The sequence below is a fragment of the Neolamprologus multifasciatus genome, chromosome 2 (genome assembly GCF_963576455.1).
Source record: "Neolamprologus multifasciatus chromosome 2, fNeoMul1.2, whole genome shotgun sequence".
Lineage (NCBI taxonomy): Eukaryota > Metazoa > Chordata > Actinopteri > Cichliformes > Cichlidae > Neolamprologus > Neolamprologus multifasciatus.
Genome location: NC_140440.1, coordinates 29227355 through 29251389, shown reverse-complemented (window position 1 = coordinate 29251389; position 24035 = coordinate 29227355). Strand labels below are relative to the sequence as shown.

Genomic DNA, 24035 nt, shown 5'->3' with positions numbered 1-24035 from the left:
ATTAATTTTTTTGTAGATTTAACTAAAGAAATGGGAACAATATATGTGCTTTTATGACAGGCTGCTGTCAAAAAATAGTAGCAATTTTAAAAAGATACAATTTAAAATAGGTTCCTTGCGAATCTGTCTTATGTGTTCATCCCTTGAGTCCAATTTATGCTTGAATGGCTCTTAGGTGGATTAACATGTAAAAACCAAAACATTCCTTTTAAAAAGGTCAAGTATGCAGACTGGACTGAAAATGAGCTTTAAACCATACACCAGAAATATTTGCTTTTAGTATAGATAAATAAGAAATGTGTCGCATGTTCATTTATGAGCTTAAAAAGTCTTTTAAGGTAAAATGTGGATGGATAGAGCTAGGATAGTACGATGTGGAACACTTTGTAGAATGGTAACTTGATAAAGTTATTTTTAGACACAGCTCAAACTTGTTAAAACAAACTAACTAAATTATTGCCTGTCCCTGCTTTTTAGTGTGTATTAACTGACTGTATTAGTCTGTCTGCTACTTCAGTTTTGTCTCCAGGTAAAGGCTATAGTCGTCACTCTTCTGATGTTCATACTGAGCACATAGTCAGGCGAAACACTCTCCTGCTCTCTCTGCTTTCTCTCCCATTAATCACAACCTTATTAGATGCTGTACCACTTCCGTTCTGCCACCCACTCCTCTATCCTCAGCTTCTTTATCATTATTAATCACCTGCATTCAGTGGTCAAGCAGATCTCTAGTCTGTGATGATTGGCTGTGCTAGACAGTGGGCGGGGCCCTCGCTGATGCATCATACACAGTACCAGCACAGCAGAAAAGCTCCTCTCTTGCCCTCCCCCTTCCTCTACCTCTCACTCTGCCTTTCATACATACGCCAGAGCACAGACTGCAGCAGAACGCAGGACCAGAAGGATTTTCCTTCTCATACTGGAACAGTCGAGAAACCAGTGGGACAGAGGTACAGTTAGCCAGTGAGGAAGAAAAAGACATTATTCATAGAGGATCCACTGAGGAGTACCTGGCTTTTAAGCTGCCAAAGTGAGTGGTTGTCCCTTTGCGTTTATCCCCACCGTATATGTGTGTCCATGCGTGTGAGTTTACTGCAGAAGCAGCAGCAGCACTGCAGATGCCACGATCAGGGACTCTGCTCATCCCTCTTTCCCCTCCCCCCATTCTCCTCCTCCTCATCTCCTCTTCTTCTGTTAGAGCATCCATTAACAAGCAGGGACTTTTCCCATTTCTGAGTGCGCATTGATTGTGTATGTTGCATGTGTTTGTGAGAGAGCAGAATCGGTCCGGCCACACCTGGACGCAGCAACTGCAGGGGGGACTCGGAGTGCGCTTGATTTTCCTTGCCTCATGACTAATGTGTGCTCTTGTGAGGTACAAATCAAGCTCACCACTGGTAGTCTTTGAACTGTTTCCAAATGATCCCCTTTCTGCAGGTTTGCATCTGGCTCCCAGAAGCACTTCTGTGGACTCCCTGGTGCATCCATCCCTGTTTTGGGGCTGCCCCACTCCCTCCCTCTCAGCCTTACTTAAGTATAGGATGACAAGCTGTGCGCCCCTGTGCTGAGGAGGCGGGCAGCAGTATGGGCACTGTGCTGAACGGCATCCCCACCACCATCCCCTTCGCCACCAATCTGCCACCATCACGCTGCCCCACCAAGACGGGCACTCCCCCAGGCCCCGCTGATGGGCGAAGACACTGACTCCACCCCAGCTCTCAACCACCACGGCTTCCTCCCCGACCACAACTATGTGACTGAAGGTAAGAAGATGACACAGGAAGCTGTATGTGTCTGTTCTTTGTATTGAAGTATTTCCTTCAGGCAAGTGTGTATCTATGTATTGAACTTTTGGAGTGTGAGTAAGACAGAGTGCGTGACAAAACTAGCTCAGGGCAGCTTCCTAAGCTTCTATAAGCTCTGTGTTAATTATTGTTCAGACAGGAGCTGCCCTAGTCACCAAAACATTCTTCGTCGCAAAATTATATCATCTAAGGCAACTTAAACCCCTCCTCTCACACTATTTCCTTTTTCCCACCTGGCACTTTTCATTCATTATTTTGTTTATGCTACTTTGTGTTACACAGCTATTTTGTCACACTGCAGGGAGGAATTGATCTGGCCCATGCCAGTGTCTTCACTTTTGTCTCCAGCTGTGTTTGTGTGTCAGAGAAAAACAAGGCATAAAAATTCCACCACACTGTTTTTGTACTTGCATTGCATGTCGGCTCTTGTATGATAACAGCGTCACGTGCGTGTTCTCCCTGTTTGCTCCCCCACTCTTCTATATAATTGGCTCAGGTGTCAGATTGAATACATGATCTAAGGCAGGGCGTATATTGACAAACCCAGCAGCCTACAAAACTGTACAAACCACTGAATTTCTTTGGTTTCTTTATAAAGCATAAAGGAGATGGATTATAACCGTGGATAACCACGTTCTACTTATCTTATTACCACCACTAATCTTACCTGCATGCTGGCTTTACCTGTCTGCTTTCCTGCCTCGTCTGTCTGTTTCTTACACTCGGCTCATTGTTCGCTACGCGCCTCAGACCTGAACAGCGGATTATCATTTTGGGGTCATGAACGTGTTGCGAGCTTATTTGTGATCCTCCTATCACTGTAGAAAGGGAATTATGCTTCCTCTGTGTGTGCTGTGGCATAATTTCCCCTTGCACAGAAGCACATGCTGTAGTCAGGGGAGACTGTAGTGCTGCCTGTTGATTGTGCAAATACTCTTGTGCGTATTCAACACACCACTGAAGATTATATTTGTGCATGTCTTTGTCTGTATGTGAAGGTGTGCTTTTCTGTTTCTTCTTACATATACTGTGTTTCCATTAGTAAATTGTATCCATTTCAGGAAAAAGGTTTTTAGTATGTGACTGGTAAAAGAAAAAGAAAAATTAGCCTTAATACCCCTTAATACCCCTCGACACCCATCCATTATTGCTATAGTAACAGCCAGCAATGCTAAACATGCTGCTTTTCATGCTTGGCCAGAGTGATTGGCAGATCATCTCCACCCACCAATAATGGCAGTATTAATTATTCCACACACACAGGAATTATTCAGGACTGAATTGCTGATGAGCTCACACCAAGGTGGACACTGCTCAACACTGTTGGTGTGACGGGCCGTGCGGCGCATTGTGAGCTTTAATGGAGAGGGCATTCAGGAGTTCCCCAGATGACCAGCAAATATTTCTTCTATCTCAAAAAAACAAAACAAAACAAAAAAAAATCTGTGAATCCACTCCAAACCCCTCCACCTTTCGTCCATGTTCGCCCCATCCCCCTTCCGCCTCCCCATTTCCACCTGCCCCTTTTTTCCCTGTCTGGTCTCTAATGCAGCACACAGCATTGTCGGGTGCTGAAGTGGCACAACTGCCTAACAATTATCCAACAGTGCTCTAAAGACTGCTCAAACACAGTACGCGTGTCTGAGGGAAAACCGAGCTCGGTATAGACACACAGAAGGAGATGGTACTTGTGATTTTTATTCGTGGGTTTATTTTTGCTGTCTCCTGTGTGTGTGCCTGTATGTGTGTGTGTGTGTTTCCATCTTTCTTTTCTTTTCTTTTTCCTGTGTTTACATTTATATTCGTGTGTGCGCATCTTTTTGTTAGTTCAGGTTTGAATTTGTGTGGATGTGTGTCTGCAAGTGTTGTGTCTATGTGTGTAAATGTGTGTCAGTAGATCTTCCAGTGGGGATTCCCCTCCCCTGTAACTCCTACAGGGGAGGGATGCTTAAACTCCCTCTTCCTTGCAGTCCCTCCTCTCTTGAATTACGTACATTGCTTACTCCCCATCGTTCACAAACTTCCCTTGCCTTCAAAAGTATCTCATTTGGTTCAATGAATCGAGTAACAAATTCTAATTTTTGTCATTTTTTAAATAACCCCATTATTATCCTATGCCTCTATATATAAGAGTGCCCATTATTAATTATTATTATTCACTCGAGCAGAAATTGAAAATAGACAAATCACTAAATGGTCATATAACAATTCCACATGTATCTCTAAAAATGAAAACTGTGTTACACTGAATATCTTTGGATGTTTGCCCTGTTTAGTAACTTGTAATGGGGAGATTTGATTATGTTCCACATTATATGTCATTAAAGACTATTCTAAGGCAAGTTCTGAGTAATTAAAATAATTGGTCACGAGGGAAAATGTGACCGAGTAGCCTTTCCCGGGGCCATGCACACTAATGATTACCTGGAAAGCTAAATGAAAGTGAATAAACAATACATGCTTAAGACTTTGTCCCATTAGCTTCCTGTGTTCATCCTTCATGTGTTGCTAGCTTTTCCCACCAAACCCAATATGTTATTCTGTGATCATGAATACACCACCAGCTGATTTTCTTTGGTGAGTACTCATGACCAAGTGTGGTAATGTAGTAACTCAGTCCCTACCCATAACCCTGCCTTCAACCTCCTTTGCTGCCCTGGTCCTTTTTCCTTCTTATTTTCCTTCCTTCCTCACCCTCTGCTTCCCTGTTGCCCTCCTCCCTTCCTTCCCCCCCTCCGTCCATCCTTGCTCCTCTTGCAGGGCTGCTCCTGGCTATAGCCTGAAGAGCTCCGCCCCATCCTGTCCACCCCTCTCCACCCTGGAGTCCTCCCCCAGGATGTTGAGCCCCATCCAGGTCCTGTGCTCCGACATCACTACCCTTTCTCTGGAGCCTGAGCCTTTTGCTTCTTACACTGAAGGTGTGTGCTCTATCCTCTTCTATCCCGAAGGTCATATCTATGTCACACAAATGTGCCACATGACCCCAGTGTGAGATGTGAGCGTTGTATGTGTACACATCTGTGTGCTAATGGCTCCATGTGAGAGTGTGCGAGTGTTTGACAGAAGTGTGTGCGTGTGTGCGTGAAGGAGTAGTTTGAGTCAAGTGCATTTCCATGTGAGTCTGACTGTTATAAATATCTTAAACATCACTTTGTCTCTGTCTGTCTGCCTCATCCTTTTTTGTGTGCCACTATTTTTATATCCAGCTCTTTATTTTTATCTCAGTCTGCCTGCTCGGATTGTGTGTATGATTGATTTCTTTAAATAGTTTGACCAGATGACACCCCACCTCCTTCAAAGCATTGCTATCTTTCTTCTATTTTATATAGAAAACACACGGGCACTTCACATCCATGAAAACGAGCACACACGGAATAAAATCAAATCTGTGTAGATTCACACAAAGGCCTGGAAATACATTTTTTTCCCATTCTCATTTCACTCCATCACCTTTATTAATGTGTCGTCTGTAAAATGTCTGAAAGTTGTGAAAAAAGCTTTGAATTTCCTGGAGAATTGCTTGGTTTACTTGACAAGCAGTCCATATAATTGCTTTGCTTTGTGAAACACTACAGACAACAGTTACATTTAATTTCCAAGAAGATACAATGAGTGAATTTTCTGCATTTTGTGCAAAAGAAAATCAGGATTGACTGATCTATTAATGCAAATAAATGTAGAAGGCCAGAGGAAAGCATTAAAAAGGCAATGCTGTTTGTTTTTAAAAAAAAATGAAGGATTAATTTTTCAACATTTATGAGCTGTCGGAACATATTCTGAGTTTTCAATATTACTGGGGTCAGACTGGGTGTAAACAAACTAAGCCTCTCATCGTTTTTTCATGCTAGTCTCACAAATCTGCCGAAAAATAGATTTTTTTTTTACAATCAAAAATGAATCACAAGCAGCTTTGAGAACACGTGTAGTCAGAAGAAGCTCCTGCAGCTTGGTAAAACTGGATTACAAGTGTATAGTCTACAGGCGCAGCAGCTCGCTTGTTTTGTAATTCTAATTGTTTATATCTATAACCATTAGGCTCACACCAGCTCCTCCATTCTGCTGATATTTGTGCAGAGAAATGGCAGACTCCCTGCTGTGCTGGGCTTAAATCACTCCTCTCCACACACGTGCACTTCTAACAAACACATGCGCCAGTTCTTTTTCCCAGATAACTCCAAAACTGCAGGACAGGGATCAATTTGCCATCTCCCTCCGGCAGGCTCTCCCCTCCTCCTCCCTCACTCCCTCCAACCTGTCTATTTCTCTACAGGGTAATTGAGTACACACACTTGTGCACACGTATGCAGGAAATGCGTGGTGCTTGAGCTACAGCTTACACACACACACACACACATACACACACACACACACACACACACACACACACACACACACACACACAGATGCATCTCCTGCTGAGTGGTGGCTTGTCCCTGCTTTTAAGGAGCGTATGTTTTTGGCTTGGCTCTAATGGTCCGTGTTTACCCAGACCTAAGATATCTATGATTGGATCTGTAGGATGTCTGCTTCCCTTTCTGCCCCCCACCCCCCAAAACAGGAATTCTGCCTCCCTGTGTTTTTACCTCCACCCTGATCTGCATCTTCGGACTGACAATTAGATTAACTGACTGATCACTTCAGCTCTATCTGTCAGCTATTTTCACCGCTAATGTCGTGAGAAAACTGTGACATCTAAAAGATATTTGCTTTGTTCAACCAGCATCCCCAAAATTCAAGCCATACAATTAATAACAGTTAATTTTGTATTTACTATGCTGTGATTTTTAAGGCACTCCTGTCCGTAAACACCGCAGTGTTTGTGTATTTGGTGTTCATACCCTGTGCCTGTTTGATATTTTTCTGTATCATTGGGTTCATTCATGTTTGTGTGTTGTTTTGTGCTGTATGTGTGAGCGCATGCACTTGCAGTCACAGTGTGTTCCTTCAGCTTCTGCAGTGTGGCAGTGAGTCAGACTGCTGATGCTAATGGACAGTCTGTGGAAGAGACAGACTGAGGAAGCTTGCTGTACTGTAGCACACTTATCCACAAGACAAAAACCTACAGCTTCACAATGGCACACACATTGCCTTTACACACAAGTGAAACGGACAGCAATACTTCTTGGGAGAGAACCACAGTGATCATGATGGTAGTTATCTCTGCAGTTGTTGCTTAGATTCTTATAAGGTGTTTTTCTCCTCTATTAAAAAGAGAAAGACACAGATGGGTGTGTGTTTTGTGTGTGTGCACAAAAAGGAAACAGAGGAACAAAAAGACCAGGAGAGGATCCAGGTTGAGAACAGACTGAGGCTGAGCCAGGAGAGAGTGTGTGCTCCATATTTTATTCAGCTATACTGTGTGCCGCTCCTGTGGTTTTGCTTAGCTTAGCTCTTTCTGACTGTGACCTGACTGGAGACACAGTCGTCTGTATGCGTCCGGCCTCTCACTCACGCGCGGGGCATTAAGCTCACACATTTTCTTTGCATTATTTTATGCACATGTGCACGTAAAGCCCCTCTGGTGCACATATGCTCGTTTGTGAATTGGAGTGCATACACAGGGGTCTGCATGTCTGTGTGCATCCCTTAATTATCTGCCTATCCTCAATTAGGATCACAACGTCTGCTTCATCTCCTGGTATTAATTTAGCAACATTTGTTAGTGGGCAGAACTAGAGCAGCATAATTATTTTACCACGCTCCTTCTTCCTGTGAGGGTTGGATTGCTGAATCCCACTTCCTCCTTCACCAGATTCCATATATGGCTAACCTTTACCAGCACCGTCTCCACTGGTTGGCTCTGCTTGTTACTATGGCAACCGCTACACACTGGAGGAGCCCCACCACCACCACTATCACCACCGCTGCCTCAGCTTCCTAGTCCTTTCCCTTTACCATCCTTTCCATTTTACCACCACCAGCATCACCACTTCTTGTGCACACTAGGCAGCAGAGTGCTGTGGGGGAGGGATGAGAGAGGGAGAGAGGAAGAGAGGTGAATGTGCAGAGACAACCAAGAAGAAACTGAGACAGAGAAATGGGGCAAAGAGAGAGATTGGCGAACAGGAGATTAGAGATGACAAAAGAACATGGGGGTTGAAAGGGAATGAGAGAGAGCCTAACATTGAGGGGGAAATTGTCACCGAATAATAAGAAAGGTGCTGCAGCACCTGAGAGATCAAGAAAGTGTGTGTAATAAAGAAAGATGGCTGAAGTAAAGAAAGAGGTAGTGATACACAGAATGTATGAGGGTGAATGAGGTTGTGTTGCCGTGAAGATTGAAGAGCAGTCCCCACCTTTCCTCATCATAAAATCTCGCTTTCTCAAGGCCACAACAAAATAGGCAAGGCTACAGCTTTGAATCACTCCGACTCAATAAATACACTCTCCAAGCTCTATTTTTATTACAGCAAAGCTTAGTAAGAGCCATGTTCTTTTCCACCAACACCATGTGCTGTATAGAGAAATCCAGTAGACGCTGCAATGCCTTGTTGTTATTTTTGTGGTCAGCAGTGAGTTTTCAGTTGCAGTTTCAGGGTTTTTATCATGATTATTTCCGTACTCGGTCACTGTGTATGTTTAGGTCAGCAGCCCAGTGCGATGCACAAGTTAAACAGTGTTATGTGGGACAGAAACAGAGATTATTGTTGAGATAACTGGAGAAGTGTTTGTTAATGCATTAAATGTCTGGCTGTTGTCAGCAGTCTAAATCATCATCTACCTCTTCATCATCTTCTGTGGGGTCATCACAGTGCTTCATCTGCTTCCGTCTCGCCCTAGCCCTAGCAGCACCATCTATCACAACAAGCTTCTGCATGTCCTTCTTGATTGCATCCATGACTCTTCTCTTGTTTACTTCTGCCTGGCCTCTTGCTTTGTTGCCAAGCTGCTAACCTGAGCTATCCCTCTGATATATTCATTTCTATTATTGTCGGCTACTCCAAATGAAACTGAGAATGTTTTCTACTCTGCCACCGCTTGGGCTCCTGTATTTTTGTCAGTGCCAAACCACACATCGTTGCAGGTCTCACTACCGTCTTGTAAACCTTCTGTTTCTCTCTCACTGCTATATTTCTGTCACAAATCACCACATGTCTCCACCCACTCCACCCTACCTGCAAAAAATGTTCTTTACCTCTATTGTGCTCTATTCATTGCTTCCGATGGTTTTTAAACTTTACTACCTCTGCCTCTTGCAATATCTCTCTCTCTAATTCACACCCATGTATTCTGTCTCACTTCTACTGACTTCCATCCATCTTTTCTCCAGTACATATCTCCACCTCTTTTGGTTCTCTTCCACCTGCTCCCTACTCTTAGCAAAGGGCTAACGCCTGCAGTAAGATTAATTTAGTAAAAAGAAAAACTATGATGGCAAATGTAAAAACAAATGAAAACAACCCACACCAGCACATCTAGCACTCCATAGTCATTTGTTACTTATTTTTTGTTCTTTACATTAAAAAGAAAACAATTTGTGGGTTTGTGAGAGGTAATATGCTGGAACTGTTTCTCGTTCAGCTGCAGTAAGTTTGTTGATTTGCTATTTGTTGAACTTCACACTAACCCAAGTGAGGTTTATGTTACTTCCCGAATAAAGGACTATAACAAAACAAATGATAATAGAGGGGTAAAATACTTTTTTTTAAAAATGGCATTCGTGATCTTGGAGGAATAGCACTATAACTTAGCCAAGCTTCATGCCGGGTCAGTTACATACCTTCTCATCACTCATCATTTTTACCGAACCTTACAGTTTAATCTATCCGAAAGAGGTTTAAGCACAGATACTTTCAAGCAGCTTTGTCTCTAAATCTATTGTATGTTTACAACTAAATCTTCAATCTGCTGCACAAAGGCAGAGGTGAAAGGAGGACAAGTAAACGGAGGAACAGGGAGCAGATTACATGCGAAGCTGAACCACACACAGGCCCCAGTTGTCCCGCTCACATGCTCTTCTTTTGACGACACAACTGTGCGCTTTTCCGTTTCACGTGTTGTGTATTGTGTCGTGCAGAATGGACCACGTAAAGCACCGAGTCACTGCACTAAATGCTAAGTGGATAATAATGTGCCGATATTTCAGAGCTGTAAATGAGCCATTGTGTTACTGTTTAGGGAGCGATGGGAGCTGTGAGGTAAATACACAAACTAACGTTATATGAAATTAGCGATTAAAACTCACTGTGTCGTGACTTTAAACACGCAGTTGTTTATGCCCTCAATAGAGACCAAGGAGTACGCATTCACCCCAGCATAAAAACATGAACCCGAGTGACTCTGTAGTCTTGTACGTCATTGTGTATGTATCATAGTGGAACACAGAAAGCACCTGTGTCTACTGTGAAACAGCTGTGTGTGTGGTTGATTCCCTTTGTTTTCATGTACTTGCATGTTCTTTATAAAGCTCATTCTTAAATTTCAAGCACAGTTATGCAACAGTTATCAAATATTGTCTCATCCCAAACATGAATTTGCATATTTTAATCCACTTACATGTTAATCCACTGACTGTTGATTTGGTTTAGTAATTTAGTGTGAGTTGAACATTATACAGATGAATGATGATGTGCGGCTAATGGCTACTCCTTCTCTCTCTTTCACTGTCATTTCCACTCTCATGCTACACATCTCCTTCTCTTCTTCTCTCTCTTTCTGCATTCATCTTTGTCTTTATACTTCCAGCTGATATCATCTCCACTGTTGAGTTTAACCACACTGGAGAGCTCCTGGCCACGGGAGACAAAGGGGGCCGTGTGGTCATCTTTCAGAGGGAACCTGAGGTACTTACACATGCGCACCACACCAACACTGGCACACTTGCACTCATGCAGCACGTTCAGATATAACATTTTTCATTTGAGCTGTAAGGGCAGCAATGAATGCACTTGGTTCCCCTCCAGCTACACTCTATATTGGTTGATAAATACTTGATGTCCCCGCTGTGTCAGAGAGTGTGTCATTATAGCTGTGCGGAGTCCATGCCAAGCAGTTTCTGATTAACATCGAGGTGATGGAACATGCACATTTTTCACTTTCACCTACCTTTTTTTTCCTCTTTCATTTCCTTTTCTTTTCATAGAGCAAGACTGAGCCCTTCTCCCAGGGAGAGTACAATGTCTACAGCACCTTTCAGAGCCATGAGCCCGAATTCGACTATCTTAAGAGTCTGGAGATTGAGGAGAAGATCAATAAGATTCGGTGGCTGCCTCAGCAGAACGCTGCACACTTCTTGCTTTCCACCAATGGTGAGAGCCTCCTGCATACACACCCTGGAGAAAACTGGAAGCTGATGTGATTGATTGATATTTTCTACATTTGCTGTGAACCACTTTAAATGATTGCTTTTTCTGAAGGCATTATCTAAGAGCATGTTTCTGAGATACTGTTGCTTTTCCACCTGAGCACTGCCAGACCGTATCTTATTAAAATAGTACTTGTCTTCTTAAAAAAATGAGTGTGACCCACTTTAAAGCTCCAAACAGCTTTAATGGCAAGGCCTCCTAAAACTACTATGTTGCGTGTCACTTCTTTTTAATTTGCCATTGGAGGTATTCCATTTCCACGGCTCTCCTGTATTGTTGTAAAGATGCTATGCTCTCTCAAGTTCAAAAGTTTGACCACTTGAAGATAAATTTGAATTTTCCCCAATGTTCCTTACCCAATGAGGTTTTTAGGATTGTGGCGCTGTTACTGATTGAACTGAAAAAAAAAAAGCCTTTGGCTTAAGGAGTTAACATGTTTGTGTGGGTGAGGAACGTCTCGTAATTAAGCTCTTAAGTCAGAAGCAGATTTTCCCTTGCCTAATCGCAGACGAGTTTCTGTTTGTGTTGCAACTCTTCTCTGTAGTACATTAGGATGTGAGGTTACACTCTCATTTTATGGCTGGAATACTTATTTTAGTTTATATTTACCCTGAGAACCTGAGTATTGATTTTTTTAAAGTACTTTATTATTTATAATTGAAGGCATGAAATATGTAGGACCTGCCTCAGCAGCTGAGTAGCAAACATGCTGACATGTTTGCTACTTTCAACAAGCACCTTTATCTGATTATTGAATGGCCCTGTTATCTGTTTTCCAGATAAGACCATTAAATTGTGGAAGGTGAGTGAAAGAGACAAACGGCCAGAAGGATACAACCTGAAGGATGAAGAGGGTCGAATCAAGGATATCTCCACCGTCACCTCTCTACAGGTATCTATCTATCTATCTATCTATCTATCTATCTATCTATCTATCTATCTATCTATCTATCTATCTATCTATCTATCTATCTATCTATCTATCTATCTATCTATCTATCTATCTATCTATCTATCTATCTATCTATCTATCTATCTATCTATCTAAGGTTAGGAAATAAAACTGGGTCAGTGAGTACAGATGTGTTTGCATGTGTAAAAATGGGTCACTGGCACAAGGAACATGCGAGTATGTGTGAGCCTGTGGGGGTGGTGAAATCCTCTTTTTGTATCCTTCACTACAGCGCCGGGAGAAAACGTCTACACTGGATCTTAATTAGTTAAAAGCTTCAGTGTTTCTATCAGCAGTAAACTCTTAATAAGAGTAACTCACCGTCCCTCCATATGTCTGGTTATAATGCACCTCTGTCCTTTTGGAGGAGAACCAACGTTAGTGATTCTAACACTGTGCAGTATGCAGAAAAAGAAGACATAAATTTAAAACTAACCATGCAATATTGTGCAGTTTACTGAATTTGTTAAATGTAAGCATGTGTCGACAAACAGTTTTTTAAAATGAAGCCAAATGAGTGAAGGACCGAATGAGCACTTGGACTTGCTAAAGTTTCACTCCTGAGAGTTGCTCCTTTATTATTGATGTCAAAGGAAGTAATGTATTAAATATTAACTATGATACAATTAAATTATTTCACTTTATTCCACTCTGTATATCTTCTACTTCTTTCATTTCATTCAGAATAAATGTTAAACTGTTCTTTCTTTGGGGCTTTCCAGGTGCCGGTGTTGAAGCCCATGGACCTGATGGTGGAGGTAACTCCTCGGCGAGTCTTTGCCAATGCCCACACCTACCACATCAACTCCATCTCTGTCAACTCTGACTACGAGACCTACATGTCAGCGGATGACCTTAGAATCAACCTTTGGCATCTGGACATCACCGACCGTAGCTTCAGTATCCTTCATGGTTCGAAGCACTCGTGCACAAAGACTGGAGGAGATGAAGACAAACACTTATGTGTGTACGCACATAAAGCAGGCATATATTTGTCAAAACCCAGGGACTGCGATAATGAATGCATACATTAATGCATGCATACTCAACAATCAATTCCTGCCCACACAAAGCAACAAGCTCTGCAAATCCCACTTTGTTGTATGAAGATATGCACAAAGACACACACAGTGCTGGGGGAGGGGAGTATTATTCTTGAGGAGTGAAAATGTATCTTAATGAATAATTCAGCGGCTGCATAAATATTTCAGCCCTTTTCTGAGTTCTAATCCAGCTCAATAGGACACAGTACAGTCGCATCCCTGACCCAGACAGGATTTATAATATTACAATTTATGTGAATATGGAATTAGTTTTCTCCCAACGATCCCCTCTAGATATATTTATATTGGTTTGCTTTATTCCTGCTGTGAATTATTGATATAGTGTTGGCTATGTATACATTTATATAAACTTTTGTTTATATTTTGTTTGTAGATTATTGGCCTGTGTGTGTTTCCATATTATTTTAATCAGTTTAATTATTTTCTCATTGAGTCAGTTAGGAAGTTAAATTAATAAAAGGATGAATGAATGCATAAATAAACGAATTAATTATGTGCAGTCTATAAAGCGCAGGCCTGAAGAAGCTGTCTCTTTGAGAGTTTTCCTCAGCTGTGGCGCTCTCTATCAGACATTGTGGACATCAAGCCAGCCAACATGGAGGATCTGACAGAGGTGATCACAGCGGCTGAGTTTCATCCCCACCACTGTAACTTGTTTGTCTATAGCAGCAGCAAAGGCACGCTGCGCCTCTGTGACATGAGAGAAGCAGCACTGTGTGACAAGCACTCTAAATGTGAGTAAAACGTGCTGAGAGAAATGATGGACACGCGCATGTTGCATGTTTATAGTTTTTACAGCAAAGATTAGAAAAGATCTAAGGTTTTAGATAAGTATGCTAACCCTTCAAGACAGCCTAAAATTCAACAACATCTGTATTTGTTTCTTAAATGGAATGGACCAGTACTCAGAGTTTGTCTACTCTATTTGAGCGCTTTCTTACAAGCCTCATTTATGGATTCACACACATTCAAGCACAAACACTTCTTTTTCTGTGCACTGATGGATCACAGGCACCTTGGGGTTCAGTATATTGCCCAAGGATGCTTCGACAAGCAGACTAGAGTAAACCACCATTTCGCTGCTCTAACTCCTGAGCAGCAGGTGCTCCAAACTAGCAGCCAGGAATGGCAGTGCTTTTTTCTGTAAGCTGGGTTTATCTCTATCCTCTGATTTTTCTTCTAAATTTTTAAAATTCAGGTTTGTATTTGTGGTATTGAGTGGAATTCCTTGATAAATCTTGTGTTCCCCTCTCAGGGCAATTTTTATTGCTTTGGTATTCCCAGACTTTTACTTTACCACAAATTGTTAAAGTTTTTAGGCATTTTGAGCATGTTAGTTCAAAGTGCTGCTGTGCCCAATTTTAAGCTTTACTCATCTACAGCCGGCAAAACTTAAGGTACAATAATACTAAACGAATGGCCTAAAAGATAAATTGTAAGAATTATGATTTCCCCACAGTGTAGAAGTATGATTTATCACTTCTGGACCTTTTCTACTCTGTGTAATAATTTTTAGTCCTACCTCAGAACAGGGCTAGTTGCTCCATAAATCTGTCGTCCTTAAGGGGCAACAATTCAAGTCATGGCACTATATGTCTTGTGTTTACGTTTTTTCTCAATCACTTTGGTTCATTTCTCAGAACATCGAGTCATTTGTGCATTATAAAAGCAATATCATTATTTTAAATAATTCTTTGACGCGTCTTGATGCATTCTCAATCATCCAGGAAAATAAATCTCCAAAAGTTGATTCTGTTCATCTGGACGAAGCGTTTTCTGGGAGAAACGTTTCGTCACTCATCCAAGTGACTTCTTCAGTCTCAGCTGACTGCAGGTTTCCCCAATCTTATAAACAGTACATTTGCATAATGACTGAAACCAGCCCACTGAAGGAACAATGGGCTGTGAGGTCAGTTCCTTAATCATAATTATGCAAATTCTCATGACCATTGATCAACAACCACTGATCAATGGCCATGAGTACCATTCACAGAGAGTTGGGGAATGGCTGCAATCACAGCATTGTAAGATGGCGAAAGATGTACCCTTAGGCCCCCTCCTCGATTCAGAGATGGTCTTTCCCTTTTCACGTAAATGGCCTCCTTGACTCCACGCTCAAACCAGCGTTCTTCCCTGTCCAGGATGTGTACATCCTCATCCTTGAAAGAGTGTCCACTAGCCTGTAGGTGTAAATAGACCGCAGAGTCCTGGCCTGACAAGGTAGCTCTTCTGTGTTGTGCCATCCGCTTCGCCAGAGGTTGTTTGGTTTCCCCGATGACGCATTAATCGTGTAAAAGGTTACGTACTATTTCTTTCTGTCTCACTTCCCAAAACATCCCGGCAGTAGTTCACTGTGCAAGTCACCACATGGAAGACGGTTGCAGCATCTGTCACAATATGTGATGTGGATGAGAATTTTTCAGGCCACAAATTCTTCACATCACAGCAGATGTCATGCAAACGACTGTACACAGCCTCTGCAGGCGTCTGCTCTGATGTTTTATTGTATTTTTGGCTTTGAGCTATAAAACAATCTCATCTTTTTCTTTTCTGTTGGTAACGTCGACAAAACCATTTTAGTTCATACACCAAAAATGTAAATGTTAATCCCGACTAGTCTCATACATGCAGTATTGTGTCAGCTTGTTGTTTGGAAACTGATGTATGCCTTACAAAAATCCCTGTCACTGAATCTTAGCCATGCTTTCCTCTACTGCTTGCGGTACTTTAGTGGACTCATATATTGACAACATGGCTGCAAAATTTGACTAAAAGAGTGAAATGTTCATTGACATATTGGTCATAAATAATACTTATGGAACTGTGAGCCAAGCTTTCCTGCCTGTCTTTTCTTTGTTTCCCACTTTTTGTTCCCGTTGTAATGCTTCGTTCATCCAGTTTACAGCTTTGATCATGAGTCACTGCTGCAGTGTTCCTGCACAAGCTGTGCTCAGCAAGCAGCTAGATCTTTCATTTTATTTTTCATATTCAGTCTTTAGAGGAACTTTAATAGAGCTCTTTGACATTTGCTAATGTTTATACACCGATGTATTCAGACAGCAACACCTCTACAGAAAGATGCAGAAGCCGTGTCCGTGGTCTCTGTCTCATAAATGACACTTAACATAATGAGTCATCTGAGAGATTTATCTCTGTACATGAGATAAAAGCACACACATCCAACTGTGTTTCTGCCTTTCATCTTGCTTAACGGCACTCGCTGACCTCTCCTTCTCTCGCCTTTTTGTCTCCCTCCCACTCGCCAGTGTTTGAGGAGCCCGAGGACCCCAGCGCCCGCTCTTTCTTCTCCGAGATTATCTCCTCTGTGTCGGACGTCACGTTCAGCCACAGCGGTCGATACCTGCTCACCAGAGACTACCTGACTGCCAAAGTCTGGGATCTCAACATGGAGAGCAAGCCCCTAGAGACATACCAGGTGTGTGACTGGCGATGTGTGGAAAAACATGAGGCAGTGTCACAATAAATGACAAGAAACACCAGGATGAATATAATATACTGTATTCTGTCTTACTCAGCTACCATGATGAGAAATGGATAGCTCAAGGTTAAGGAGCTCCCAGGGGTCAGGGATCCTTGCAGGTCACAAATAATACAATTGACAATTGGTGTTCTATAACTGTAAGCTCTTTTATTTTATTTGTAGGAGATTTAAAGAACACACTGAACAAAGGAGAAACATTACATATGCACAGCGGGTTCCTTGATTAGCTTTAAGGCTATGAAAACGATCTGCTATGGACTTTGCACAGTTGCAAGAGAGAGGAGGGGGAAGACATGCAGCCAGACATGGCACCCCATTTTTTTTGCACATCTTTACCTTAATCTGTACTGATATGTGCAAAACTCTCTAAACTCTCATCGAGGCATCAAATGGGGAAAATTCCTTTCTTTTTCTTCATTACTTAGGTAATATTTTAAAAAAAAGAAGGAAAAAAAAGGCCTGAACCTGTTACTGTAGTGCAGGGGTGTCAAACTCAAATACACAGTGGGCCAAAATTCAAAACTGGAACAAAGTCGCGGGCTAACATTAATATTTATTGAAAAAAAAATCTTCCTCCAGATATAAGAATGAATCTTTTCTTATGGACTCAAATAAGTTTTGCTGGAAAACCGAATATGGAACAAGCAAAGCTTAATACTAAACAATATATATATTAGCTGTATAATACCAGTAGGCCAGCTCTAATAATAATCTGGTATGGCTTCGTGGGCCAAATGTAATGAGACTGCGGGCCAAATTTGGCCCACGGGCCAGAGTTTGACACCTATGCTGTAGTGGGTGGTGTTACTAAGAAACCCAGCACCAAACTATCAACTGTCATCATTACCACTGACCAAAATCCCAGTTGTGTTGTCCAAATGGCGAGGTGACTAACGGTTTACTGAAAGAGGGCATTGTCGTTATGGAAGAAATACAAGATCGGAGAACAAAATGAGTCATGAGCGTAAGATTGTCTCTTACAATCACAGTGCTTACAGATGATTCGATTTTTTCCCAAACCTTTTAAGGATAATTGAGTTGATTTTCAAGCCAGAAAATGCACTTCCCCTCACTGATGCAGAATCCTCACGACGTTTTTTAATGTAAGATCGTAATCTCTTCGTATGTCAAAGAAATGAATAAACCCAAATTAAAACCGTAAATTATCAGTATGTTGTGTATGTGGGAGTTAATTTACAGGGGCTTAAAATGCTGTGTTGATATACACATGAAATAATAAGCTTTTTAATATTTACGCGTGCTATTATTTACACATACATGCTCAATTTTTCTCCTGTGTCACTTCTAAGTGGCCACGCTAGCTTCTGGTTATGCATTTATAGGCACTAAAACTATTTATCAGCTCCTTTGTTTTTCCAGTATGTGTTTAGTATTCCTGCCTCAGGCCTGTGGGTGAACATGCGTGTTTGTGTATGTGTTCCTGCCTGACGTGTGAGGGCCTGTGAGGCGGCCAGGAGTGGGAGGCTGAGACGCACTGGAGCTATTTATAGGATCCCGAGCCTCCACTCATAAAGTAAAGCGCGAAGGAGGGATACCTTCCACAGTGGCTGACACCTAGATCTGCAATGCAGCAGAGAAAGGGGGGAAGGAGGGACAAAAGGGGTGAGGAATTGGGAGGGAGTATGAAGATGGTGTGATGTGAGGAGGAGAGATGAATAAAAGAGAGTAAATGGTAGGATTAGAGAGGAGGATTGCAGAGGATTGCAGAGGATGCAGCGTACGGTGGCCTCTGAAAATATCTGCATTCAGGTATAAATATGTATAAAAACATGGTCAGGTCTTCATCTAAGTCACAGATATGGACTCTATTTTAACTAGAATAATAATCCTGCTCTTGTTTTTGTTCAATACTTTATTTAAACACTCGGTGTTGTTTGGAAAAAGTATTCCACCTGCTATACTAACAGAAGAGTTGATTGGAGTCAGGAGTTAACAGCAGCATCAGCTGATGGAAATCATGCCTTTTAGAAAAGACATGTTCGAATTTATTGAGGTTAATTTAGTTCCATAGTAAGCTGGGCAGACCCAGACAGCTCAAGGCTGAAAGGAATCGGTGAAGCTGGTCTGTTTTATGATGCTATGGAGAACTGAGCCCACAGAAGGAAATCAAAGGAAAACCTCCAGAAAGACACCTCTTTCTTTGTATTTGAAATTTATTAAAGGGCAACTTGAAACTGTATGGAACTGCTGGGAAAGTGGTGTTTGGATTGATCACACCATTTGGTAAGAACACACAGCACAAAGGGGCATTGTATAACGATCACAAAAACATGAGCCCAAAGTGTGTAGAGTAGAAAAAGCATTGCGATTCGAACCTGCTTCGACATCTTCCAGTCGAAATCTGTCAGGGAAGACTATTGTCAGAGCGTGGTGTCTTTGCTTTGAGCCTATCACTCCACACAAATAATGATACACATGAAAAGTGAATACATATTCCTCTGGAGCCTAAAGGTAGATGCAGGGATTGTGGAGGGGTTGAAATGGCAAGCACAGATGCAGGCCAATAGTGGGATGGGCCTGTCAAGGGAGAAATTTATAACTTAAATAGACCATCAAACCAGGAGGGTATCTTTGCTTTGTTATGTGAGGAGAGTGATGCATGTTAGGTGTGCGTGACGAGGCACGCCTGGAATTGTCTGCCTGAGCTTGCAGGCTTCACCTCATTTTATCTTTCAGTTTTCCTTTTCTTTGAGGTTCTATTATTTTATTGCTCCAGCACTAGCATTAGCAATTTCACGTTTGTGTATATTTTGTTATATAGAAAAAGATCAGATTGTATTTCATGACAAATTAATGCAAGAAACGGAGTAATTCCAAATCCATTGTATGTGGGCAGAAAGTGGGTGCTGGGGTGGGTGGTGGGGGTGGGGGTTTAAAGGCTAAGCTACCTTATTATTTATTTATCTATGGATCTATTTTGTAAATTTACACCTGTACCCCCCTGGATCATGAAAAATGTGCACAAATTCATGAGGAATGAGGCGCCATGCTCTAAATCAGAAATCATGTGGACTTGGGGGGGTGGAAAGAGGACTGTATATTCAGCTCAAGCTGACACGGTATCATTTTCCCCTGTGCAGAAAGACCCAAAGGGAAAAACAAAATTGTCACTGGTTTTGATGTACAACCGTGAGACGACCTCACTTTGGTTTGACTGTTTATTGATTGCAAGGTGGCTGCTGGCTGCTGACTTTATGCAAAATGTGGAAAGCAAGGTTGGGGGGGGGGGGGGGGGGGGCTCAATGGAGAGAACAGGACCTGGAGGAAGAGGAGGTGTAGATTTCATCTCCTTGCATCACTGGGCAGACACAGTGCTGACACAGGCAGGTCGAGTAAAAGCACAAGGAAAAGCAGTTATAAGTCAGTGTATGTGTGCGTGTAAGAATATATGTGTGTCTCTATTATCGCACCCTTGGTAGGTGCGACTGTAGAGAGCTGGATATTAATGGATTTAGTGATATGGAAAGGAGGGTAGATTAAAATGTACTCCTGGCCCTTGTATTGCTGAAGGTTGGTGTTGTGTCTTATTAGCGTTTCCTTCAGGGAGGATTGTGTTACAGCGTGCCCATATTTAATGTGTTTTGATTGTGCTGAGCTTGGTATGTGTGTTCATGTGTCTTCTGCTTCTATTTATAGTTTACGCTGACAGTCGATACCTGGGAGTAATGCAGCTGTGAGATGGGCTCGATTGTAATCATATCTGTTTGTGTGTGTTCCTACAGGTTCATGATTATCTCCGCAGCAAGTTGTGCTCGCTCTACGAGAACGACTGCATCTTTGACAAGTTTGAGTGTGCCTGGAACGGCTCCGACAGGTACCTGATGTTTGATGACGGATGTGTGTTTCCAGCTTACAGCCATCCGTTAGCCATACCTGCTTACCTTAGAAATGATGTGATGAAAGCATGAAAACTGCCTTTAGAGTAACTGGATCTCTCCTATCCTCGTGCTCTGTACAGCGTTATCATGACCGGAGCCTACAACAACTTCTTCCGCATGTTCGACCGCAAAACCAAGCGCGACGTCACCCTGGAGGCGTCACGGGAGAGCAGCAAACCCAGGGCCGTGCTGAAGCCGCGGAGGGTCTGCGCCGCGGGAGGAAAACGCCGGAAGGATGATATCAGTGTGGACAGCCTGGACTTCACCAAGAAGATCCTCCATACGGCTTGGCACCCGAACGAGAACATCATTGCCATCGCTGCCACTAACAATCTCTACATCTTCCAGGACAAACTCAACTCCGAGATGCATTAGTGAATGGATGTCAGCGGCAAAAACAAATGAGTTTACACCCAATAACACACAACTATGCCAGAATGTACACACTATCAGACATGCACACACACTGTCACACAACCAAGAGATGCCTAAAACGCATACCTACACACACACAATCAGAACTCATACACAGCGTTTCACGTCCCTCCTTCACCTCCTCCTCAGCCTTCCAGAACTGCAAGGCCCTCGGCAGGGCTAGGAAGGGAACAGGCTGGATTACACAACGGATTATGGATTGCAAAATTGTCCGAACAGTGGATTTCCTGATTGTTAGCCTCTGGATGGATGGTTTGTTCGTTGCTGCAGCTCGGCTTCCTGAGGGGAGGGATCACACCCTCGGCCCCAGAGTGGAGAGACGTTTACATGTTCGTCTTCTTCTTTTTTTTTTTAAATTCTTCATACTCTTTTACTTTTTTTCCACCTCCTCCTCCACCTCCTCTGCTCTCTGTATTTGTGTGCTCAAGCAAATCCTATTCTTATCCCTTGCCCACTGTTTTGTGTAACAAAAACCCTTTGTGGTTGTCTACCAGCGGCACTGATGAGAAATGGGGCATTTATATAACTGGCTGGTTGTTTTAAGATCAGATCATCATTTCAGATCAGCTTTCCCTCTTCTGTTTTATGTAACTTCTTTTTAAATGATGTTGATGGTAATTAAAGAGGATGAGGTAAAGTGATTTGCGTGATGTACGAGGATGAACTTGGGACCCCACCCCCCCTTCTCCCTAAGCCCACCAGACGCCTCTGAGCTCTCCCTGAATCAGGAGAGACGACCAAAACCTGGGCTGCGTTCAGCGACGTGAAACATTTACAGTCCTGCAGATAGAAGCAGAAGTTAACAGATGATACTATACCACCATGGCCTAACATGAGGACACGCGCTCATATATGGTCCACAGTGCGTTTCAGTAATTCTTGTTTTCCCTGTTCAAACGGACCCGAACGTCTCTGATTTCTGCTTCGGGTCTGAGGCTGCTTTGTGTGCTACTCTGACGTTAAACATGTTAATCTCAGATCAAGCAAAAATATTACTAAAAAGAAAAAAAATCTATAAAAGAAATGATTTCAGCAATCAAATGATAAATGCTGCATGTCAAACAGATTTAGCCTAGGTGTTTATAAATTGACTCACTGACTGGCTTGGCTGACTTCGTAACCATTTTAGATCCAGCTTGTACAAAGGCTTCAGGGGCCCCTCAGGGGGCCCCTTGCAGCACGAGTAACCATAGATGACCGAGCTCCCTTACATTTATTTGTGTCTTCGGACGCTGAAGCATGTTTACCGGTGTTCGGTTCATACACTTAACACGTACTTTTCGAATGAAGCCGTCCACAAAATCAGTTTCTGCTCAGTGAAACTGCAAACTGAGAAGAATGGGGAATGTTTGTGATTAACATTAAAAGAAAAAAGACAAAAAAATCTAAGGGCCTAAATGGTGTCTGTATATATCAGCTCGGTTTTTGACATGTATGAGGTTTTGTTGTTTTTAAACAACCATAAACGGACTGCAGACTTGATCATCGGTACCGATGACTGCCTCCAAAGCTACAGCAAAGAGATGGTACTTTAATCTCTTCGGCCTTCCTCACTGATAACTTTGCTGATGTGTTTATTTTTTAGAAAACAGCAAATTCTTTTATCTGTCCTTTTTTGTTCCTTTTGCTTTTTTCTGTCGGTTGTAGCCTACTCCAGGTCCTTACCACACTAAGCCACATATTTTTGTGTTAATGTATGTTGATGACAAAATTGTCAAACGAACAGTTATAAATAATGTTAATATGTTTTTTTTCTGAATAAAGATTTCAACGAAATTGCATCCAATGGGCGTATCATTGTGATTTTCATTACTGTTTAGTTAGGAAGCTCTTAACATTGCTTAACTGTTAATATGCACCCTTTATATGGCTTTTCAAGTTATGTAGTGTAAGGCGCCACCTTGTGTTATGATGCACTTATTACATTAAAATTGCTAAAGGATTTAATAATGAATTAATTTAATTGAAATAATAGTAGTTAATAATAGTTTCATGATTCTGCACAATTTTTCTGTGTGGTTATCTTTGTTCTTCTCTCTGCCTAAACTTGAGTTTAAAACCCCCACAATCATCTATTTTATGCTTTAATGACAGTTAATCTAAGCAAAATACATTTCCTCATAATTTAAAAATAACTCTTCATAAATATTAATATTAATATTATTAACGCTTCATAAATATCAGAAGTTTTTCTTTCAATCTCTGCTGAAAATCGAATCATTTTGCGTGTTGTTCACTGTCTTCATTGTTCCAGTGTGAATCAAACTGTTCTTAAATTGGACACATTAACTTGTAGCAGGAAAGGCGCTTGCGCTAAATAATAATTTTAAATGGTTCTGCTCCGGTCACAACATTGTTTTACATAGAAAACATAGGCTCACCAAAACTGGACACCAGCACTGGAAATCCTTAACTGACCTGTAGAGTCTTGATTTCATTCAGAAGGTCGTGTCAGAATTTGGCGTAATTAACATGAAAACATGGATCATGAACACTTTTGCCGGGTCATGGGAGTGTAATCATGTGGGGGATATTTCCTTGGAGTACTTTGGGCCCTTTACTACAAAATTAATAGCATTTTATTTACAGAGTATTGTTGCTGACCACGTCTATCCCTTTATGCTCACCGTGTACCCGTCTTCTGTTGGCTTCTTCCAGCAGGATATCACACCATGTTCACTTCCATGAACATGACAAACTTCAAATCATCTCAAACTTAGCACCTTTGAGATGTGGCAGAACAGGAGATTCACATTATGGAGGTGCAGCCGGCAAATCTGCAGCATCTGTATGATGCTGTCATGTCAACATGAATCAAACTCTCCGAGGAATGTTCCCTGAATCTTGCTGAATATGTGCCATGAAAAATTAAAGCAGTGCTGAAGGCAAAAGGGAGGTCCAGGGTACTAGCAAGATATGATTAATAAAGTGGCCAGTGAGTGTTTAATGCAAGAAAAATCCAATAAATTACATAAGAAGGGCTAGGATCTTGTTGGAATTTTGTGTCTAAAGATCAGTAAAATATAAATGATTTTTTAATAAAACTGCAACACACACACACACACACACTCGA

General features: G+C 41.9%; 1 protein-coding gene across 2 annotated transcripts; it reads left to right on the top strand.

Annotated features, from left to right (window-relative positions):
• The first annotated feature begins 751 nt into the window (after nucleotides 1–751).
• Nucleotides 752–21057, top strand: LOC146524699 (serine/threonine-protein phosphatase 2A 55 kDa regulatory subunit B gamma isoform). Of its 2 annotated transcripts, XM_085134574.1 has the most exons (11): nucleotides 752–1030; nucleotides 1438–1763; nucleotides 4566–4723; nucleotides 10491–10588; nucleotides 10888–11053; nucleotides 11890–12002; nucleotides 12785–12962; nucleotides 13696–13860; nucleotides 16393–16562; nucleotides 20372–20463; nucleotides 20608–21057. In XM_085134574.1, the coding sequence occupies exons 3-11, from the start codon at nucleotides 4642–4644 to the stop codon at nucleotides 20900–20902; spliced, it is 1359 nt and encodes a 452-aa protein (XP_084990700.1). In that variant the 5' UTR covers nucleotides 752–1030; nucleotides 1438–1763; nucleotides 4566–4641; the 3' UTR covers nucleotides 20903–21057. The 2 variants fall into 2 exon arrangements, with proteins under 2 accessions (XP_084990700.1, XP_084990709.1); XM_085134583.1 differs by lacking the exon at nucleotides 4566–4723 and having other exon boundaries at nucleotides 789–1030.
• Nucleotides 21058–24035: the final 2978 nt, after the last annotated feature.